General features: G+C 55.3%; 1 protein-coding gene across 2 annotated transcripts in view; it reads right to left on the reverse strand.

Annotated features, from left to right (window-relative positions):
- Positions 1–3311: 3311 nt before the first annotated feature.
- AP1M1 (adaptor related protein complex 1 subunit mu 1) overlaps positions 3312–17102 on the reverse strand; it is a 37327-nt gene continuing 23536 nt past the window's right edge. For both annotated transcript variants that reach the window (XM_023229904.2, XM_023229903.2), the window contains exons 6-12: positions 12006–12132; positions 10867–11009; positions 10350–10421; positions 9641–9799; positions 5013–5138; positions 4371–4446; positions 3312–4232 (exon numbers count right to left, since the gene is read on the reverse strand). In XM_023229904.2, coding sequence (XP_023085672.1) covers positions 4210–4232; positions 4371–4446; positions 5013–5138; positions 9641–9799; positions 10350–10421; positions 10867–11009; positions 12006–12132 — 726 coding nt within the window. In that variant the 3' untranslated portion in view covers positions 3312–4209. The remainder of the gene's footprint in view (positions 4233–4370; positions 4447–5012; positions 5139–9640; positions 9800–10349; positions 10422–10866; positions 11010–12005; positions 12133–17102) is intronic.

Below are 17102 nucleotides of genomic sequence, written 5' to 3' on the forward strand. Positions count from 1 at the left end.
GCCCCAGTCGTACCCCCTTCCTGTTTTTGCCTTCAGAGATAACCAGGGATGTGAATTTTTTCAAATTCTCAAGCATCTCGCTAGACTTTTGCTGGATATACATAGATCCCTAAGCATGCCAAATATTATTTCCATATTTTATACTAGATTACTGCACACTTTCTTTTGTAAACAGTTTTCCCGCTCAATGTTGTTTCGGGTGTGTTCTGAACCGTATCACTGCTCTAGTTGAATTCATTTTCACTGCTGTAATCTCTTGTGTGGATGGACTACGATGGTCCCTTTTCCTATTGAAGGACTTCTGGTTGCTTTCCAATTTCTTGCTATCATGAACTATGCTGCTCTAAGTGTAACTGTACACCTGATATTTCTCTGCATATTTGTGCATGGACTTCTCAGGGCTTTTCTCAACTAGAGTTCTGCAAGAGAATTCTGGCATAAAGATGATTTTGGGGAGGATGTTCTCAACTTCCCCACAGTCAGTACATAGCTAGCACATTCTAGATGTTTAGGAGGCGGGGCGAGGTGGCTCATGCCTGTAATCCCAGCACTTTGGGAGGCCGAGACAGGATGATGGCTCGAGTCCAGGAGTTGGAGACCAGCGTGGACAAAATCATGAGACCCCATCTCTATAAAAAATCTGAAAAATTGGCCCAGCGTGGTGGCATGTGCTTGTAGTCCTAGCTCCTCAAGAGGCTGAGGCAGGAGGATTGGTTGAGCCTGGCAGCTCGAAGCTGCAGTGAGCCGTGATCACGCCACTGTACTCCAGCCTGGGTAACATAGTAAGACCCTGTCTCAAAAAGATAAAAAAATTTTTTGGGGGGGCCAACCTGATGCAAATAGCATCTAACTGTGATCTCGGTTTACGTGTACGTATTTCCTGAATACCTACATGGTTGAATGTTTGCCTTTTTTTTTTTTTTTTTTGAGATGAAGTCTTGCTCTGTTGCCTAGGCTGGAGTGCAGTGGTACAATCTTGGCTCACTGCAGCCTCTGCCTCCTGGGGTTCAAATGATTCTCGTGCCTCAGTCTCCCGAGTAGCTGGGATTACAGGCGCCCGCCACCATGCCAGGCTAATTTTGGTATTTTTAGTAGAGATGGGGTCTCACCATGTTGGCCAGGTTGGTCTTGAACTCCTGACCTCAGGTGACCCACCCATCTCGGCCTCCCAAAGTGCTGGGATTACAGGCATGAGCCACTGCGCTAGGCCTGTTTTTTTGTTGTTTTTTGAGACAGAGTCTCGCTCTGTTGCTCAGGCTAGAGTGCAGTAACGCAATCTCGGCTCACTGCAACCACCACCTCCTGGGTTCAAGCCATTCTCCTGCCTCAGCATCCTGAGTAGCTGGGATTACAGGCGTGCAACACCACGCCTGGCTAATTCTGGTATTTTTAGTATAGATGGGACTTCACCATGCTGGCCATGCTGGTCTCAAACTCCTGACCTCCAGTGATTGGCCTGCCTCGGCTTCCCAAAGTATTGGGCTTACAGGCGTGAGCCACCACACCTGGCCGAACGTTTGCCATTTGTATTTCATCTTCTTCATACTGTTTATTCACACACTGCCATTTTGTTACGTTCTCTTTTTCTGATTTGTAGACATTGTAACCCGCATGCAAATTATTTGCCTTGTTGGATGTTGTAACAGCTCTGTCTTAACAGCATTTTGTTCTTTTCTATTCAAAGTCTCTGTGCCTTTAAGCATCTGGAGCAGATTGACTGCAGAGTGTATTTGTTTACATGCCTGATAATCTTCGAAGTTCGTGAGGATCTGATCCCACTGTTTAGTTTGCTTTCACGCCTGTTTTGTCATTTTCAGGATGTGCCCTCGTGTTTAGGGTGGATTGTGTGCGAGGATCTTCCGTAACAAGGGATGAAGTCAAGTCCCTCCAGGGAGGTTTTGTGTCACAAACATCTTGGCTTGGTTGTCTGCAAACCATATTAGTATTGCAAGTGTTGGTCTAAATGAGTGCTGACTTTCTCTCCTGTGGATCTCAGGCAGAGACGACACAGTGCTTACTCTCAGGGGTGGAAGGCAAATGTTTTTTCTAGTCCATCTTTTTACTGTGAGTATCGGGACCCTCGAGGATCCCAGCTTGATGCACGAGTCAGCTCCATTGCATTTCACCATCTTCCTGAGGCCCAAAGTCCTATCTGCCACCTGGCCCCCAAACCTAACCCAAACCCTGCGGTTTCCAAGAGCAACTCTGGTGTGAGCCCATGGTGACTTCCACGTCTGCTTCCTTCGTGTTGGGCTCCTGCGGATCTCCTTGCTTTTTTATGGGCACAGCTAGGCGCGTCTGCTTTATTTCCTGCATTTCTACTGTCTGTAGTGGAGGGTTTGCAGGTCTTATCTGTTAAGTTGCTGGAAACCGAAGTCTCTCTTCTGTCCTGTGGACCAGCCCTCTCCTGCCCCCCCAGCATGGGGGCACTGCAGGGTGGGGGACAGTGACAGCCCATACTGGAGCTTGGCCCCGGGGGTGGCAGCAAGGATGGCAATGGGGTCAACCCCAGGGTTTTCTGGAGGGGCCATCAGGGCTGGCTGCTGACATGGGTGTGGACAGCGAGGGGAGGGGCCCCAAGGATGCCTCCAGGGCTTTGGTCTGAGGCCTGGGCTGGGCAGCATCACTGACTGAGATGGGGAAGACCTACGTGGGCAGAAGGTTCTACTCGGGAGGTTAGGTCGGATGCCCACTAGACACCCGAGGATGAGCTCAGCAAGACAGGAGAGGGACGGGGAGAAGGAAGGCAAGAGGCTGCTGGCCAGGCAGGGCCATCAGCACTGGTCCAGGAGGGAGCCAAGAGCAGGTGGCACTTCCTGCCTATGTGCTGTTTCCCCCATGGACCAGGCAGCAGTTCACAGAAGCACCTGGGGGCCTTGTTAATGTTTTCTGGGACCCTGGCCCCAGAGCCTCCACTTTGGAGGGTCAGGGCTGTCCCATGAACCCGCATTTCTAGCTAGGACACAGGGGATGCTGCTGTGGACACAAGGACCATGCTCTGAGTCGGCCATTAGGTTGGGGAGAGGTGGGGACAAGCTGTTGGCCATCTGAGGGTGGAGCAGATTGGATGAGAGGAGAAGACTCTACCTCCGTGGCCTCATCTGTGTGGCCTGGAAGTGGCGGCCCACGGTCCAGCGCTGCAGCTGCCTCTTCCCGCAGCTGCTTTTCCTGTGTGTCAGCTGGGGAAGCAGAGGGAGCTGGTGACACCTCGTGGGGCCACAGGGAAGGTCAGCGATGAAACTAGGCAAGCCCTGCAGCTGCCTGTGGTCACGCAGGAGGGGTCGGGACCACGCCGCATCAGAGGAAGGCTGTGGAGGATTCAATGAATGGAATTTAATGTAACTATGACGTGAACACACACAGGGTAGAGAGGGCGGGTGACCAAGCACAGACGTGGGTGACACGTGGCCCCACTCTCTGGACCCTCAGTGGGAAGAAGTCCGAGGCCGGCATCTCTCACCGATCCGCACCTCCCCTGGTGGTTCAATACTGATCCGGCTGAGTGACAGCGTCTTGTGACCCAGGCTGGCCCTGGGAAGGCGCCATAGGCGAGGCCTGCGAGTCCAGGCAGCAGGCAGACGCTGCAGGGGCCCCCGAGAGCGCCAGGTGCCGGCCCCAATGTGTAAACGGCCCGCTGCGGGCGCTGCCGGGGAGGAAGACAAGAAGGGTGAGGGCTCATCCTCACTAAGTGCTGCCTGAGTGCCGTAGGACGTGGGTGGGACATGGGGACAGTAAGGGTAACACAAACAGCAACGAATGCACAAAGACAAGTTCCAGGAACACCCATAAACTCATAACATTCAACAAAATGGCAACAAAACGATGCCCCTGCTGGCCCGGCGAGGCTGGTGCTTCCTTCGTGGCAGATGCCAACTGCAGCTGGCTGGCTGGCAAGCATTGGCCAAGCTTTTTGGTACCTGGGAGCTCAACAGCATAAAAGGCTGTAACCTCAAAAGGGAAAATTTTCACATCCTTCCCCTGAAACTGACTTCAGGGACGAAGAGACGAGCCTTCTCGAAGACCAGCCACTTCTGGGAAAGGGGCTTCTGAGACGAGTGTCAACGGCAGAGCAGGTGGCCTGGGGAAGGCAGGGGTCCCTGGGCGGAGGCTGGGAGGGTGGCCAGAGACCAGGGAGGGCCCTTCCATCTGGCGGGCTTGGCAGGTGTGTCCCAGGAGCCCTGAGGCCGGGGCGTTGGCCGCGACAGCCCCTCACTGGGTCCGGAGCTGGTAATCTAGGAGACAGGAGGGAGGTGTCATGCTGGGCTCTGCACCCTCCCGGCTTTCGGGACCTGACCCAATGGCTCCACCCTGGGGGTAGCCACAGAGGACCCCTCAGCACAACCCCACCCCACGGGTGGGGCCTCACTCACCTCCGTTCTGCGTGATATAACGCACCCACGGCAGGGCCTGGTATCCACTCTTCTCAATGATCTTCAGGTAGCGCACCTGGGGCACAGGTAGCAGGGCCCTGAGCACCGCAGGCTCCCGCCCTGTTGGTACCCCCTTCATCATTCCTGCTGGGGCAGCCTGGGGTTGGCAGGTGAGGCCATGACAAGCGGATGAGTACAGGCCTCAGGGGGGTGAAAGGGATGTGGGAGGGCAGAGCCGCCTCTGGAAGTGGTGAGGAGCCAGGGTGTGGCTTGCAGACATGGCCTTGGCGGCCCGCTGGGGGCTCCCGGCCAGAAGGCCCCTGGCTCTCTGGGGGCCTCTCCTCCCTCTGTGGGCTTCTGAGAGGGTGCCAGGGAAAAGAGGTCCCATGGGGCATGTGTGGATGGCAGAGCCTCAAACGCTAGTTTTGGGGCAGAATGATCTCGGAGCTTTGAACTCAGGGGTCAGGGCTGAGCAGAGGCAGCCTGGCCTCTCCCCGTCTGTGGGGAGGCAGAGGCAGAGGCCTGTAGCACTGCAGGGTCCTGATTCCAGCTGACTGACACCCCTTCCCAAGCCGGCTGCGTTGATGTGTCCCCTGCGGCCTGTGTCCCTGCTCTGGGCCCAGCCGCCTGGGCCTTGCGTACCTGGATGCCGGAGGTAGTGAAGTACGGGATCTCGAACTTGACGCTGATCGGGGGCTTGCCCTCCTTGTCCTCAGCCTCCACGCTGGGCAGGCCGAAGTGGGCCCGCATCAGGTACTCCTTGCCACCCTGGGGAGCAGACGGGGGAGGTGCTCAGGCCCAGGCCCTGCCCCAGCTTAGCCAACAGCTCTGGCCCTAGTGGCGATGGGCAGAGACTGACCACTCACCCCAGTCCAGGGAGCAGAGCATGAGCCCCTGTGCTGGGGAACCAAAGCTTGGCCCTGTGCTGCCCCAGGCTGATAAGGACAGCCTCTGCTCTGGGGTACCCAGCTGCCCCATGAGGACACCTAGGCACCCAGAGCTGAGCTCACCAAGCCGCCAGCCCCAGTCACCAAGCCCCTGCCAGTGTGGCCTGCAGTGGCCCAGCACCCCCCGCTCCAGCTCCCCAATGCACTTTCCTCCAAGGCTGGCGAACCAGACAGACGGGCCATGGGGAGGAAGAGTGTGTAATGACTGTGGCAGGTGAGGGCGCCGGGGACAGAGGCCACACGCCCAGTCTCAGGACAGCATGTGAAAGAAAATAGAGTGTCCAGGTGAGAACCAGGACCAGGGAGAGGCGACAAAAGGAAGAAACCAAGGAGCGTGCACGGAGTGACAGGTCAGCCCTGGGTCCTGCTCCTGAGGGTGAGCAGGGGGCGGCTCTGGCTCTGACTGGAACTGGAGTCCTGGCTGTGGCCTTTACCCTCTCCCTGCCTTGAGGAGCAACAGGTCGCAGCCTGGTCGCCCCCAGTGCCTGGTCTCACCCTGAGCAGTCGGGGGCACGATCTCAGCTCTGGCCACACCTGGAACCCCACAGTCTGTGCTCCCCAGGGCTCAGGCCGAGGTTCAGGGGGAGCTGCTGCCAACTAGAGCTGTTTCCACCTCAGAGCAGGGGCCGTCCCCATGCACCTGGGGCAGGGCCGAGTGGTCCATCTCTGCCCACTGCCACAAGGGCAGCATGACAGTGAGAACTCTGCCTGACTTGGTGACATGTGCTGAGTACAGACTCCGGGAGGATGATGGGGGGATGACGCAACATCAGCAACTGGTAAATCAGGCAGCGAGGGAACAAACCTGCTTGGTGACTAGCCTGTGTCCCAAACACTCAGCCTGACCCCAAATCTGAACCTTAGCAAAGACCAAAGGGAAAACACAAGCCAAAGAAAAGGCAGGGAAGCAGACCCTCCCCAGGGGCCATGGAGGCCTGCATGCCCAGCCCGTGTTGTCATGTTGAGCCGAATGGGTTTAATTCTGCTCTCGATGAGAGCTGTAGGCTGGCACCAGCTCACACACCAAAACCGACTCGACGGCACAAAGGCACAGTGAGAAGGCTCCCCGGGTAGGAAGAACAGGCATTGACAGGCGTGTGCCAAAGGCAGGCAAAAGAGGACAGGGCTGCCATCATCACAAGGGAGAATGACAGGCGAACAGGAGGACAGGCCACAATCCTAGAGGCTGCTGTCCTAATAGTCACAGGTACCCACGCACCAAGTAACGTGGCAGCAACTTCTATGAAGCGGGTGCTATGGGAGATGCAGAGAGAGCCAGGAGAAGGCCCGGACGCAAGGCCTGGCCCAGCTCTCCGTCCAGGTGGACAGTGTCATGGTGCCATGGCCACTCATGGGCACACATCAAATTCTCTACCCTGGTAACAGATGGCAGTAGGGACAGGACTGACAAACACTGCGTTTAAAAGCAAACAGCCTACACTATGGCACTTCCACAAAAAATTGAACATAGAATTACCTCATGATCCAGCAATTCCACTTCTGGGGATATACCCAAAACAAATGAAAACAGGTCTTGAAGAGATGTGTGTGCACCCATGTTCACAGTAGCATTATTCACAATAGACCAGGTGGCTCACGCCTGTCATCCCTGCACTTTGGGAGGCCGAAGCAGGCAGATCACCTGAGGTCAGGAGTTTGAGACCAGCCTGAGCAACACAGCGAAACCCTGCTTCTCCTAAAAATACACACATTAGCCGGGTGTGGTGGCGGGTGCCCGTATACTTGGGAGGCTGAGGCAGGAGAATCGCTTGAACCTGGGAGGTGGAGGTTGCAGTAAGCCGAGATCATGCCACTGCACTCCAGCCAGGGCAACAGAGCGAGACTTCTCAGAAAAAGAAAAAACAAACAAAAACAAACCTTTTAGTATGCAGCAATCTAAGAAAAAGGGAAGGCTATCTATTTATCTAATCTATCAACCATCTACCTCTCTATATTTCCTAAAATTTATTTTCTGCACTTCCTTTTGTCTTTAGGGTGTGTTAGTTGAAGTAATATGTATCTGTAGCTGTCATCAACTTGATATGCTGATGAATTAATTTTGCTTTTCATTTTTAGGAATTACCTTTTTTTCCATTTTGATTTAATTTTGTTTTATATGCTTGGAAAGCACTGACAGGTATACCTTGAGACATTGCAGTTTGGACACTGCCATAAAGCACATAGTACAGTCAGGCAAGTCACACGCATTTTTTGGTTTCCCAGTGCATATAAAAGTTACATTTACTGGCCGGGCTCGTGGGCTCACGCCTGCAATCCCAGCACTTTTGGAGGTCAAGGCTGGTGGATCACAAGGTCAGGAGTTCGTGATCAGCCTGGCCAATATGGTGAAACCCCATGTCTACTAAAAATACAAAAATTAGCCAGGCGGCCGGGCATGGTGGCTCACGCCTGTAATCCCAGCACTTTGGGAGGCCGAGACGGGCGGATCACGAGATCGAGACCATCGTGGCTAACATGGTGAAACCCCGCCTCTACTACAAATATAAAAATTAGCCAGGCGTGGTGGCGGGCGCCTGTAGTCCCAGCTACATGGGAGGCTGAGGCAGGAGAATGGCATGAACCCGGGAGGCGGAGCTTGCAGTGAGTGGAGATCGTGCCACTGCACTCCAGCCTGGGCGACAGAGAGAGACTCTGTCTCAAAAAAAAAAAAATTAGCCAGGCATGGTGGTGCATGCCCGTAATCCCAGCTGCTCAGGAGGCTGAGGCAGGAGAATCGCTTGAACCTGGGAAGTGGAGGCTGCAATGAGCCGAGATTGTGCCACTGCACTCCAGCTTGGGTGACAGAGCAAGACTCTGTCTCCAAAAAAAAAAAAAAAGCTTACTGTATAATGTAGTCTGAATAATGTGCAACAGTATTATGTCTAAGAGAATGTACATACCTTAGTTAAAACATACTTTATTGCTAAAAAGTGACAACACATAGACGCGAAGTGAGCACGTGCTGTTGGAATAATGGCGCCAACAGACTTGCTCAACACAGGGTTGCCACAAACCTTCCATTTGTTTAAAAACTGAAACAAAAATAAAAATGCAGTATCTGGGAAACACAATAAAATGAGGTGTGCCTGTGCATAGCTTCGAAGTCAAATTTACACAAGCACGGTCCACGCCAGCCTGTGTCTCGGCCTTTAGCCCTGTCCCTTCCTCCTCCGTCTACAGCTCACCATGCTGTTTATTTGATGAGGTATTCTCCTATTGTGTTTTAAATAATAAACACTATTTTCAACAGTGGAATTGCAGGAAAAGAGGAGATAATCCAACAATCAGGGATGGTCACTACCCCTCCATGGAATATTCCACAGCTCCCGAAGCCGACCACCAAGAAGACAGTCAACACCAGAAGGAAAACGCTCTGCCGCAGCGCTGCGTGGAAGGGCAGGCGCCGAGTTGGCTCTACTTGAGTATAATGAGGAAGACCAAAACACGCAGAAAGAAAGGTGAGAAGGAGACGCGCAGAAAGGCTGACGGGAGTATTAGGTGGTGGGGTAACGGGCTTTTCTCTCTCCTGCCTCTACTTTCTGCATTTTATGTCATGTGATTAGATTGAGACTGGGAGGGAAAGTGCCATCATGAAATTCAAGGCGCTTGAATTGCAGCATTTCCAGCTTAACTCAGCTGGGGCTGCAGCTGGAGAGATGGGAGAACATGGAAAGTAGCGCCTGCCCTGAGCCTGCCTGGCGGAGCAGGTCAGTGCCACCCGGCTCAGCTCCAGAGCCATGACCGGGCCTAGCCTCTCTGTGCACTGTGTACACCCAGCAAGCCCAGACTCAAGTCCTCAGAACCCCTAACACAGTGCCGGGGAAGTCATGCCAGTGCAGAGCTGGCCCAGGACATGGGCGGCTGGTGCAGGGCTCTGGAGGCTATGCTGCTCTGGCCTACAGGCAGCCATGCCCCTTGATGGCAGGCAAGGCTGAGCCAGCACGGAAAGAAAGGGCCCTGCACCTGCCAGGGTGGACGGGGCTCCTTCAGGGCCTGCATGGACAGGAGCCCCATCTCACATCAGTACTCGGGGGCAGCAAAGAGAGAGAGGAAGAGGGCACTGCCCTGAGGTTGAAGACAGAGGCTGGTTCACAAACAAGAGGAAAGCAGAAAGGGGGCCAGGGGCCAAGTCAGCCTCTGATTCCTCCTGCTTTCCCTCCAGTCCTTGGCTCTCCGTCCACCCTTTCAGAAGCCCCAGGTGTGGGTGTGGGGGACACGATGGTCACGGTCACCCCATCTCGAGGTGCGGGGGTCCTGCGGCACCCAGGCTGCCTTGCAGAGACAGGCGCAGGGGGCATGTGGATGTCTGGATGCAGTGCTCACCGGGAAGGACTTGATGGACCACACGATCTCGCTGTTCTCGGGGACCCACTTGACGCTCCCCACCGTCGTCTTGAACTTGGGTGAGTCGGCATCATTGGGCACGGGAATGTGGATCTCCACGTTGTTGGCTGTTGACCGCCGCTTGAACTGGCTTTTGGCCTGCAGGCCAGGCCGATGCGGCCCGGGGTTATGGAGGCCAAAGTGAGCTGGCCCAGCCCCTCCAGGCCACATGTCCCTCAGCCTGGCCTGGGGAATCCTCCCTAGCCCCACTTCTCCAGGCACTACCCACCCCCACTCCTACCCTCGAGACTCTCCCAAGGCCTCATGTCAGGCGTTTCATCTTCGTCCTCCTGTCTGCTCAGCTTCCAAGGCTCCCCATCCCTCCCTCTGCCCTGCCCTCCTAAGACAGTGTTGTGTCCCAGGGTCAGGCTGCGCTGGACAGGGTCACTGAGGGGCAGAGGTGCTCCACCTGGAGGCAATACCTCTGGGAGTGTCCTGGATGCCTAGTTATAGGCCCCTCCCCACAAGGGGCACCATCTAGGAGCAGGCCTCAGGCGGTGTCTCCTCAGTGTCAGGCCACTCCTGCATCTGAGGCCACAGCGAGGGTGCATGGATGGCAGCCCTATGGCACCCCCAGCCCTCGGTTAGGCCCCCAGGACAGGCCAGAGACACCAGAAGGCCCTCAGTGGGTGGCCTTGGGCCCCCGCACCTTGATCATGTACTCGATGCGGCTGTGGGAGTGCTTCTCAATCACCGACTCGATCCATATCAAAGGCTTGACCTGCCGAGGAGGGCAGAGAGGGTGCTCACACCTGGCCGTGTTTGACAAAGGCCCATTTCAGAGGGGAAACCAAGGCCCAGGGCAAGGGGCCATCTGCCCAGCTGTTGGCCCAGGGCCCTGTGGGGAGTGCACAGCCACGTCAGGGAGGGTCAGGACAGACAGGCCGAGGCAGCAGGGAGCTACTAGGGAGGCCTCGGTACAAATGCAGAAAACGTGCGCAGGGCCTGCTCTAGGGGGCTGCCTGGGAAAGAGGTGTGGTGGCGAAAGGGGTCTGTGCCCCTCAGAAAGCTCGGAGTCCCAGGTCCTCAGACTCCATCTCTGCGGAGCCAGGCAGCTCATGGAGCATGGGGTGGGGCCAGCCCCGGCGCCTGCCTGGGCTTCACCTCCTGGAGGTGAAGGGGAGGAGGAGGCCACCAACAGCCCAGCCCCGGGGTGGCGCACTCACGTGGGTGTTGAGGCGGTAGGACATGAGCTCGAACTCGCCGTCGGGCGGGATGAAGGAGATGGTGCGGTCGTTCTCGAAGCGTGATAGCCGCACACACTGGTGGAACTTCACATCCTCCAGCTCCACAGATTTGCTTTTGCCGCCTGGGGTCAGGGGTGAGGGTAGAACAGACCTGGGACCTCCGGGTCACTCTCTCAGCAGTACTCCTACCACCTGGGACCCACCCCAGCAGAGCAGGGCCCATAGTCCACGCAGTAACAGCAGCCTGGGCCACAAACACCGAGGGGGCTGGGTCCCAAGACAACTGCCCCATCACTCCTCATACCCCTGGGGTCCCGGCGGGCAGGGCTGGTGGGTCTGGCTCATGCTGAGTCTCCAGCAGCCACCCCAGGGCTCAGCCAGGGGACCTGCTCAGGACACGTTCACTGAATGATTGATCAATGGACTCGGCTGGGGGATGGCTCGGGGCTCCCCAAAGGCTCAGGCCCCGGCATCCACGGGGTCCTGGGTCTTCCTTGGTTTCCCACCTCCCTGAGGGCTATGTGGGTGGGGCCTTGCCTAGCCCCGGGCGGGGAGCTGCCCTGATGGGCTGATGCCCAAGAAGCCCTCACTGGGCCAGGAACGGGGGCAGGCCCAGCCACTGCACCCTCTTCGTGGCCTGTGACAGCTGAGAGGCGGGAGGCACAGTTTGCAAACCCAGGCCCTGAGCCCCTCTGACCCCGCCCTGCCGTGGGAAGTGTTACAGACCAGCAGCGGGAGCGAGAATCACCGTGCGTGGCCTTCACACAGCCCACACCTAGGGCCCAAGGTGAGGGGAGAACTTGGCGTGGGAGGGAGCGAGCAAGGCCTCAGCCGGAGCTCCAGCGGCCTGGGCAGTGCAGGGCAGGGTGCAAGACCTGGCATGTGAGGCTGGGTGATGGGGGCCTCCCAGCTAGACTGGAGGATTTCACTCCCCTGCGCCTTCTATGTCCCGGAAGGGAGGAATACTTTACACAGCTGTCTCAAGCAGTGTGAAATGCTGCTAAACCAAGTGCTTGAAACCAGCTTGTTCCTCTGCCTGGCCCAACCCTGCCCTGGGCTGTAATGTGCGTGCCCGGTGAAGCCGTCCTCACGCGCAGGGCCCTGGCACAGGTACTCACGGCCCGTGTTGTCGAAGAGGACCTTGTCGTTGAGGCCCAGGCGCAGCTCGGGCATGCCCGAGAGGAAGACCCGCATCTTGATGGAGCCCACAATCTCGCTGCGCAGGACGTTGCCGTTGGCGCTGACCTGGGGGTGGTGGCGTGGGAGTGAGGGGGGTCTGCCACTCACCAGCCACTGCCTCCCACCACGCCATGTGACCCTCTGGCCACCCCACTCTCAATGCCCTCTCACCTCCAAGCCCATCCCTCTCCTGGGCATTCCCTGAGCTGGGGGAGTCCCAACTGTGGCTCAGGCCTACCCCCAACCCAAACCAACCCATGCCTGGCGGAGGGTCCCCAGGCTCACCCACCCCCTATTCCAGCCTTAACGCCGGGGCCCTGTGCACATGAGGTGGACACTGTGGGTCCTGCCCGCTAGGCCTCAGGCCACAATGGGGCTTGGTGATGCATGCCTGGAGCCCCCTCTGAGAGTTCTCTCTCAGGCACCAGTCCCTCCCTCCTGAGAGCCCCCTGAATGCCCCGGGCCAACCTGGCAGCTGGTCCCTGTGCTGAATCAGCCTCGAGAGGCCATGAGCTTGGCTGGCCCCAAGCCAGGACCTTATGGTCCCTGCTCACCCAGTGGGCTGGTCTGGGGTCTCTTGGACCAGGCCAGACTTGCTTTTCTTGAATGCTGTTTCTCCTCTTGGCCTCCTGGGGAGGCCACCGGCCCCTCACCCCCCAGGGCTCATGAGAGATGGCACTTCCTGGGTCCTGACCCCTTCCTGCTTCCCAGGGCCACCTTGAAGTGTGATAACGCTTGATTCAAAATAATCAACTTAAATCCAGTCACAGTGGCTGACACTGACAGCATTTCCACCACGCCAGGCATTGTTCCACACACACCTCGACAACCTCTGGGGAAGGGACCGTGGGGAGATGACCTGAGGGGCTGTAACCCACTGTGCATGCCGAGATGCATCTGAAAGTGCAATTAAAAATCCACACCAGGGCGATGGTCCTGCATCCCCTAGCCTGTCCTGAGGGAGCCATGATGCTGGAGCATCTCTTCTTGCATCCATTTTAGAAGTGAGGAAACAGGCATAGATCAGAGGCCCCGTGCTGAGGGCACAGAGTGACAGACAGAAGAATCGCAGGGGCTGCAGCCCTGGCCACCACTGCATACTGCCATGCTGCATGAGGCCATGCCCACACCAGCAAGTGGGCCAAAGGCCACCGACTTGAACACCTGGGGCCAGATGCTGGCTCCAGCCAGGCTAACATGGTGCAGGGCCTGTGTTTCCTGTCTGCAGAGTGGCAGGAGAGTCTGTGCAGTCTTATGCATGATGTCCAAAAAGCACTGGGTAGACAAACAAAAGACCCTCACCAGCTTGCCGCTTCTGAGAGAATCGGGAAAACTGAGGTGCCAAGCAAATGACAGCCCGGGGAGGGGCAGGGAACTGGACATGGCCCCAAGGGCTCTGGTTCTGTCACCTCCCCAGCCTCACCTCCTGGTGCTGTCCTGTCCTCATCTCCCAAGCAGCTCCCTGATCCCATGGTGCACAACAGCTTCCCTGTCACTGCCTGCTTATCTGTCTCTGTCTCCCTGCTGCGGGAAGCCACGTGCGGCTGTGCGCCGCCATGTCCAGCACTGGAAACAGCGTGTGTGGCAGCAGGTGCTCAGTGGACACGCAGAGGCTCAGGAGCTCGGGACCCTCACCGGCTGGGGTTCCAGGAGCCCAAGCATTGGGATTTCGCCTGCCTCCTTCTCGGAGGGCCCTCTTCTCAACTGTGACAGCCCCTAATTCCCTTTGGGTGCTGCCTCCCCCTGAGGGAGTAGGGATTGTCCCCGGCAGCCAGCTGTAACTGAACACATGAGGTCATGAATGCCGTAAAGGCAGGCCCAGGGAGTGGAGCTGAAAAGCCACCCAGTCCATGAGGCTGATCTCAGCCCTGCGGGCAGCAATCAGGACCTTCTCAGCTGAGGTGTGACAAGCCACCCAGAACCGGTGCACTTCCCAGAGTGGGTGCTGAAGAGATGCTTGCTGAGGGCCCGTCTGTGTAAGTACGAGGCTCCACTCAGATGATCGCAACTGGAGGCAAATGTTGACCCAGCCGCCAGCTCTGCAAGCCACTTAGGAAGGCGGCATTCTGACAGCTGCCTTTGTGCTGACCCGTGTGGGGTGGAACCACGGGCGGCAGCGCACTGTGGCAGGGACCCCCGCAGCCCCAGCGCTTCCCTGCTCAGTTCCCTCTAAGCTGCCCCCTGGGACTTGCCTTTGCACCCCAGGGCACCAGATTTGGGCTCAATAAACCATCAGTCAGGGGTCCCTAGGGGAGAGGGGAATGTGGTTAGCAAGGCCACTGTCCTGTCCCATGGTTTAGAAAGTAAGAAAGCGAAGAGGTCTGCATGGAGCGCGCTGGAAGAGTCTTTTCGGGCAGCACTCTCCTTGGCAATTCCGTGTCTGGGGCCTCAGCCCTCCAGAAATCCCAGCCCAGGTCACGGAGACACCCAAGTGCACACATCTGGGGCTGAGCAAGTGTGCCCAATGCTGCACTGCCTGTGGCCGTCAGAAACGGGTGCCCGGGTGACCTGCATGACTGGATCGGCTGAGCCCATCACAGTCTACTCACACTGCAGGGATGAGGCCAGAGTGAACATAAAAGCAAGTGGCTGGCGAGGTGGGTCAGTTGGTGCCCCTTCCCCTGCCACTGACAACAGCTCTGAAACCTGGGCAGGAGGCTTGGCAGTTGCTGGAACACTGAGGACAGCGGCAGGTGGACCAGAGAAGAGCCACGAACGCAGTGTCCTCACCGCCCCCATGAGAAAGTGCAGCAGCAATCTGGAAGCAGAAGTGTGCACCACAGAGCACACAAGAGCTCAGTGGAGCCTCCAGGCCTGGCTCTGGGGCCAGAAGAGGAACTCCCGACTCTCCTGGAAAACACAGAAGTCCCCCATCTCCCTGGTTCCTCATGTCCCAGGCCCTGTGGTGCTGGCTACTATTCCGAGGGGGTGGGGCAACCGTTGTCCTTTTCTCACTCTGTCCTCTCTCCATGTGGGCTGGGAAGTGGGCCCAATGGCAGACGTGTGCAACAGAGTAAACCGCAAGGTATCAGAAAAGTACTGGGTAGACAGCACAGAGCCAGAAGCTCAGGAAAGTCACCCCATGAAGTGGTTTATGTCTCCAGAACTCTCTAGAATCGAGCATGTGTGAATCCTGTGCGTATACCACACTTGGACTTACCAAAGACTTTGAGAACTGAACTAACCACCCCGGTCCCAGACTGGCCACTGGGCAGTGCATACCCAGGAGATTTGACCTGGAAATGGCACAGGGGCTTTAAGAACTGACGTGATGTTCATGGTCTACAGGTTGGGGGTTGGAACTTGTGCCCTAAAACTAAGATTGGCTGTTGGTTAAAACAAAAATATCAATATTTCCCATATAACTTAAGTAAGACCTAGAATATCACCACATAATGCTCAAAAAGTCCAGGATGCAATCCAAAATTACTCAGCATACAAACAACCACGAAAATGTCAACTTGTCTAGAAAACCCAATCAACCACTGTCAACACTTCACAGATGTTGGGATTATCTGACGACTTTAAACGGCTATTTTTAAAACTGCAAATGCTTGCAACAAATGTTAAAATAGAAAGTCTCAGCAAAGAAACAGATCATAAAGAAGAATCAACCAGGAGTTTGAGACCAGCCTGGGCAACATGGCAAGTCCTGGTCTCTACAAAATAAAAAATAAAAAGAATTAGCCAGGCATGGTAGTGCTACTCATGTGGTCTCAGCTACTCAGCACACTCAGATGGGAAGATCACTTGAGCACAGGAGGTTGAGGCTGCAGTGAGCTATAATCATACCACTATACTCCAGCCTAGGCAAGAGAGTAAGACCCTATCTCAAAAAAAAAAAAAAAAAAAAAGAGAGAGAGAGAGAGAAGAATCAAATGGAGAAATTTTAGAACTAAAAAATAGAATAACTGAAATAAACAACTTGCTCGATGGACTTAATAGCAGAATGGAGGCCAGGTACAGTGGCTCATGCCTGTAACCCCAGCACTTTGGGAGACGAGGTGGGAAGATCATTTGCCCCAGGAGTTTGAGATCAGCCAGGGCAACACAGCAAGACCCTCATCTCTACAAATTTTTTTTTAATTAGCCAGGCGTGGTGGCGCACACCTGTAGTCCCAGCTACTCAGGAGGCTGAAGCAGGAGGATCACTTGGGCCTGGGAGGCTGGGGCTACAGTGAACCATGCTTGCTCCACGGCTTTCCAGCCTGAATGACAGAGTGAGACCCTATCTCGAAAAAAAAAAAAAAAAAAAAAGCAGAATGGAGACAAATAGGAAAGGGCCAATGGACCTGTGAACTTAAAGACAGATCAATGTAAACTGTCCAATCTAACAGAGAGAAGAAAAGATAGAATAAAATAAGCAGCCTCGGGGACACATGAGACAATAACCAAAGGTCTTTCATGTCACTGGCATCCTGAAGGAAGAGTAAAATGACAAAAACGTATCTGGGGGCCAGGTGTGGTGGCTCATGCCTGTAATCCCAGCACTTTGGGAGGCCAAGGCAGGTGGATCTCCTGAGATTGGGAGCTCGAGACCAGCCTGATCAACATGGAGAAACCCCATCTCTACTAAAAATACAAAATTAGCCAGGTGTGGTGGCACATGCCTGTAATCCCAGCTACTCAGGAGGCTGGGGGAGGAGAATTACTTTGTAGAAAGCAAAGAAGTTCCCTTTCAAAGTTTCCCTTCTTATTAAAGAATAAATCGTAAGTGTTAGAAATAATGTACATTCTATGTCCTTGTACTTTAACCAAAATATTTGTTTTAGACATAAGAGGTGTTAGATATAAGGGAATGAGTACATTCTATGTCCCTGTACTTTAACCAAGATATTTGTTTTTGATGTGAGAGACGTTAGATACAAGAGAATGAGTACATTCTATATCCTTGTACTGTAACCAAGATATTTGTTTTTGACGTAAGAGATGTTAGATACAAGGGAATAAGCACATTCTATGTCCTTGTACTGTAACCAAGGTATTTGTTTTTGACGTAAGAGATGTTAGATACAAGGGAATAAGCACATTCTATG

This window comes from Piliocolobus tephrosceles, chromosome 21 (genome assembly GCF_002776525.5).
Source record: "Piliocolobus tephrosceles isolate RC106 chromosome 21, ASM277652v3, whole genome shotgun sequence".
NCBI classification, from domain to species: domain Eukaryota; kingdom Metazoa; phylum Chordata; class Mammalia; order Primates; family Cercopithecidae; genus Piliocolobus; species Piliocolobus tephrosceles.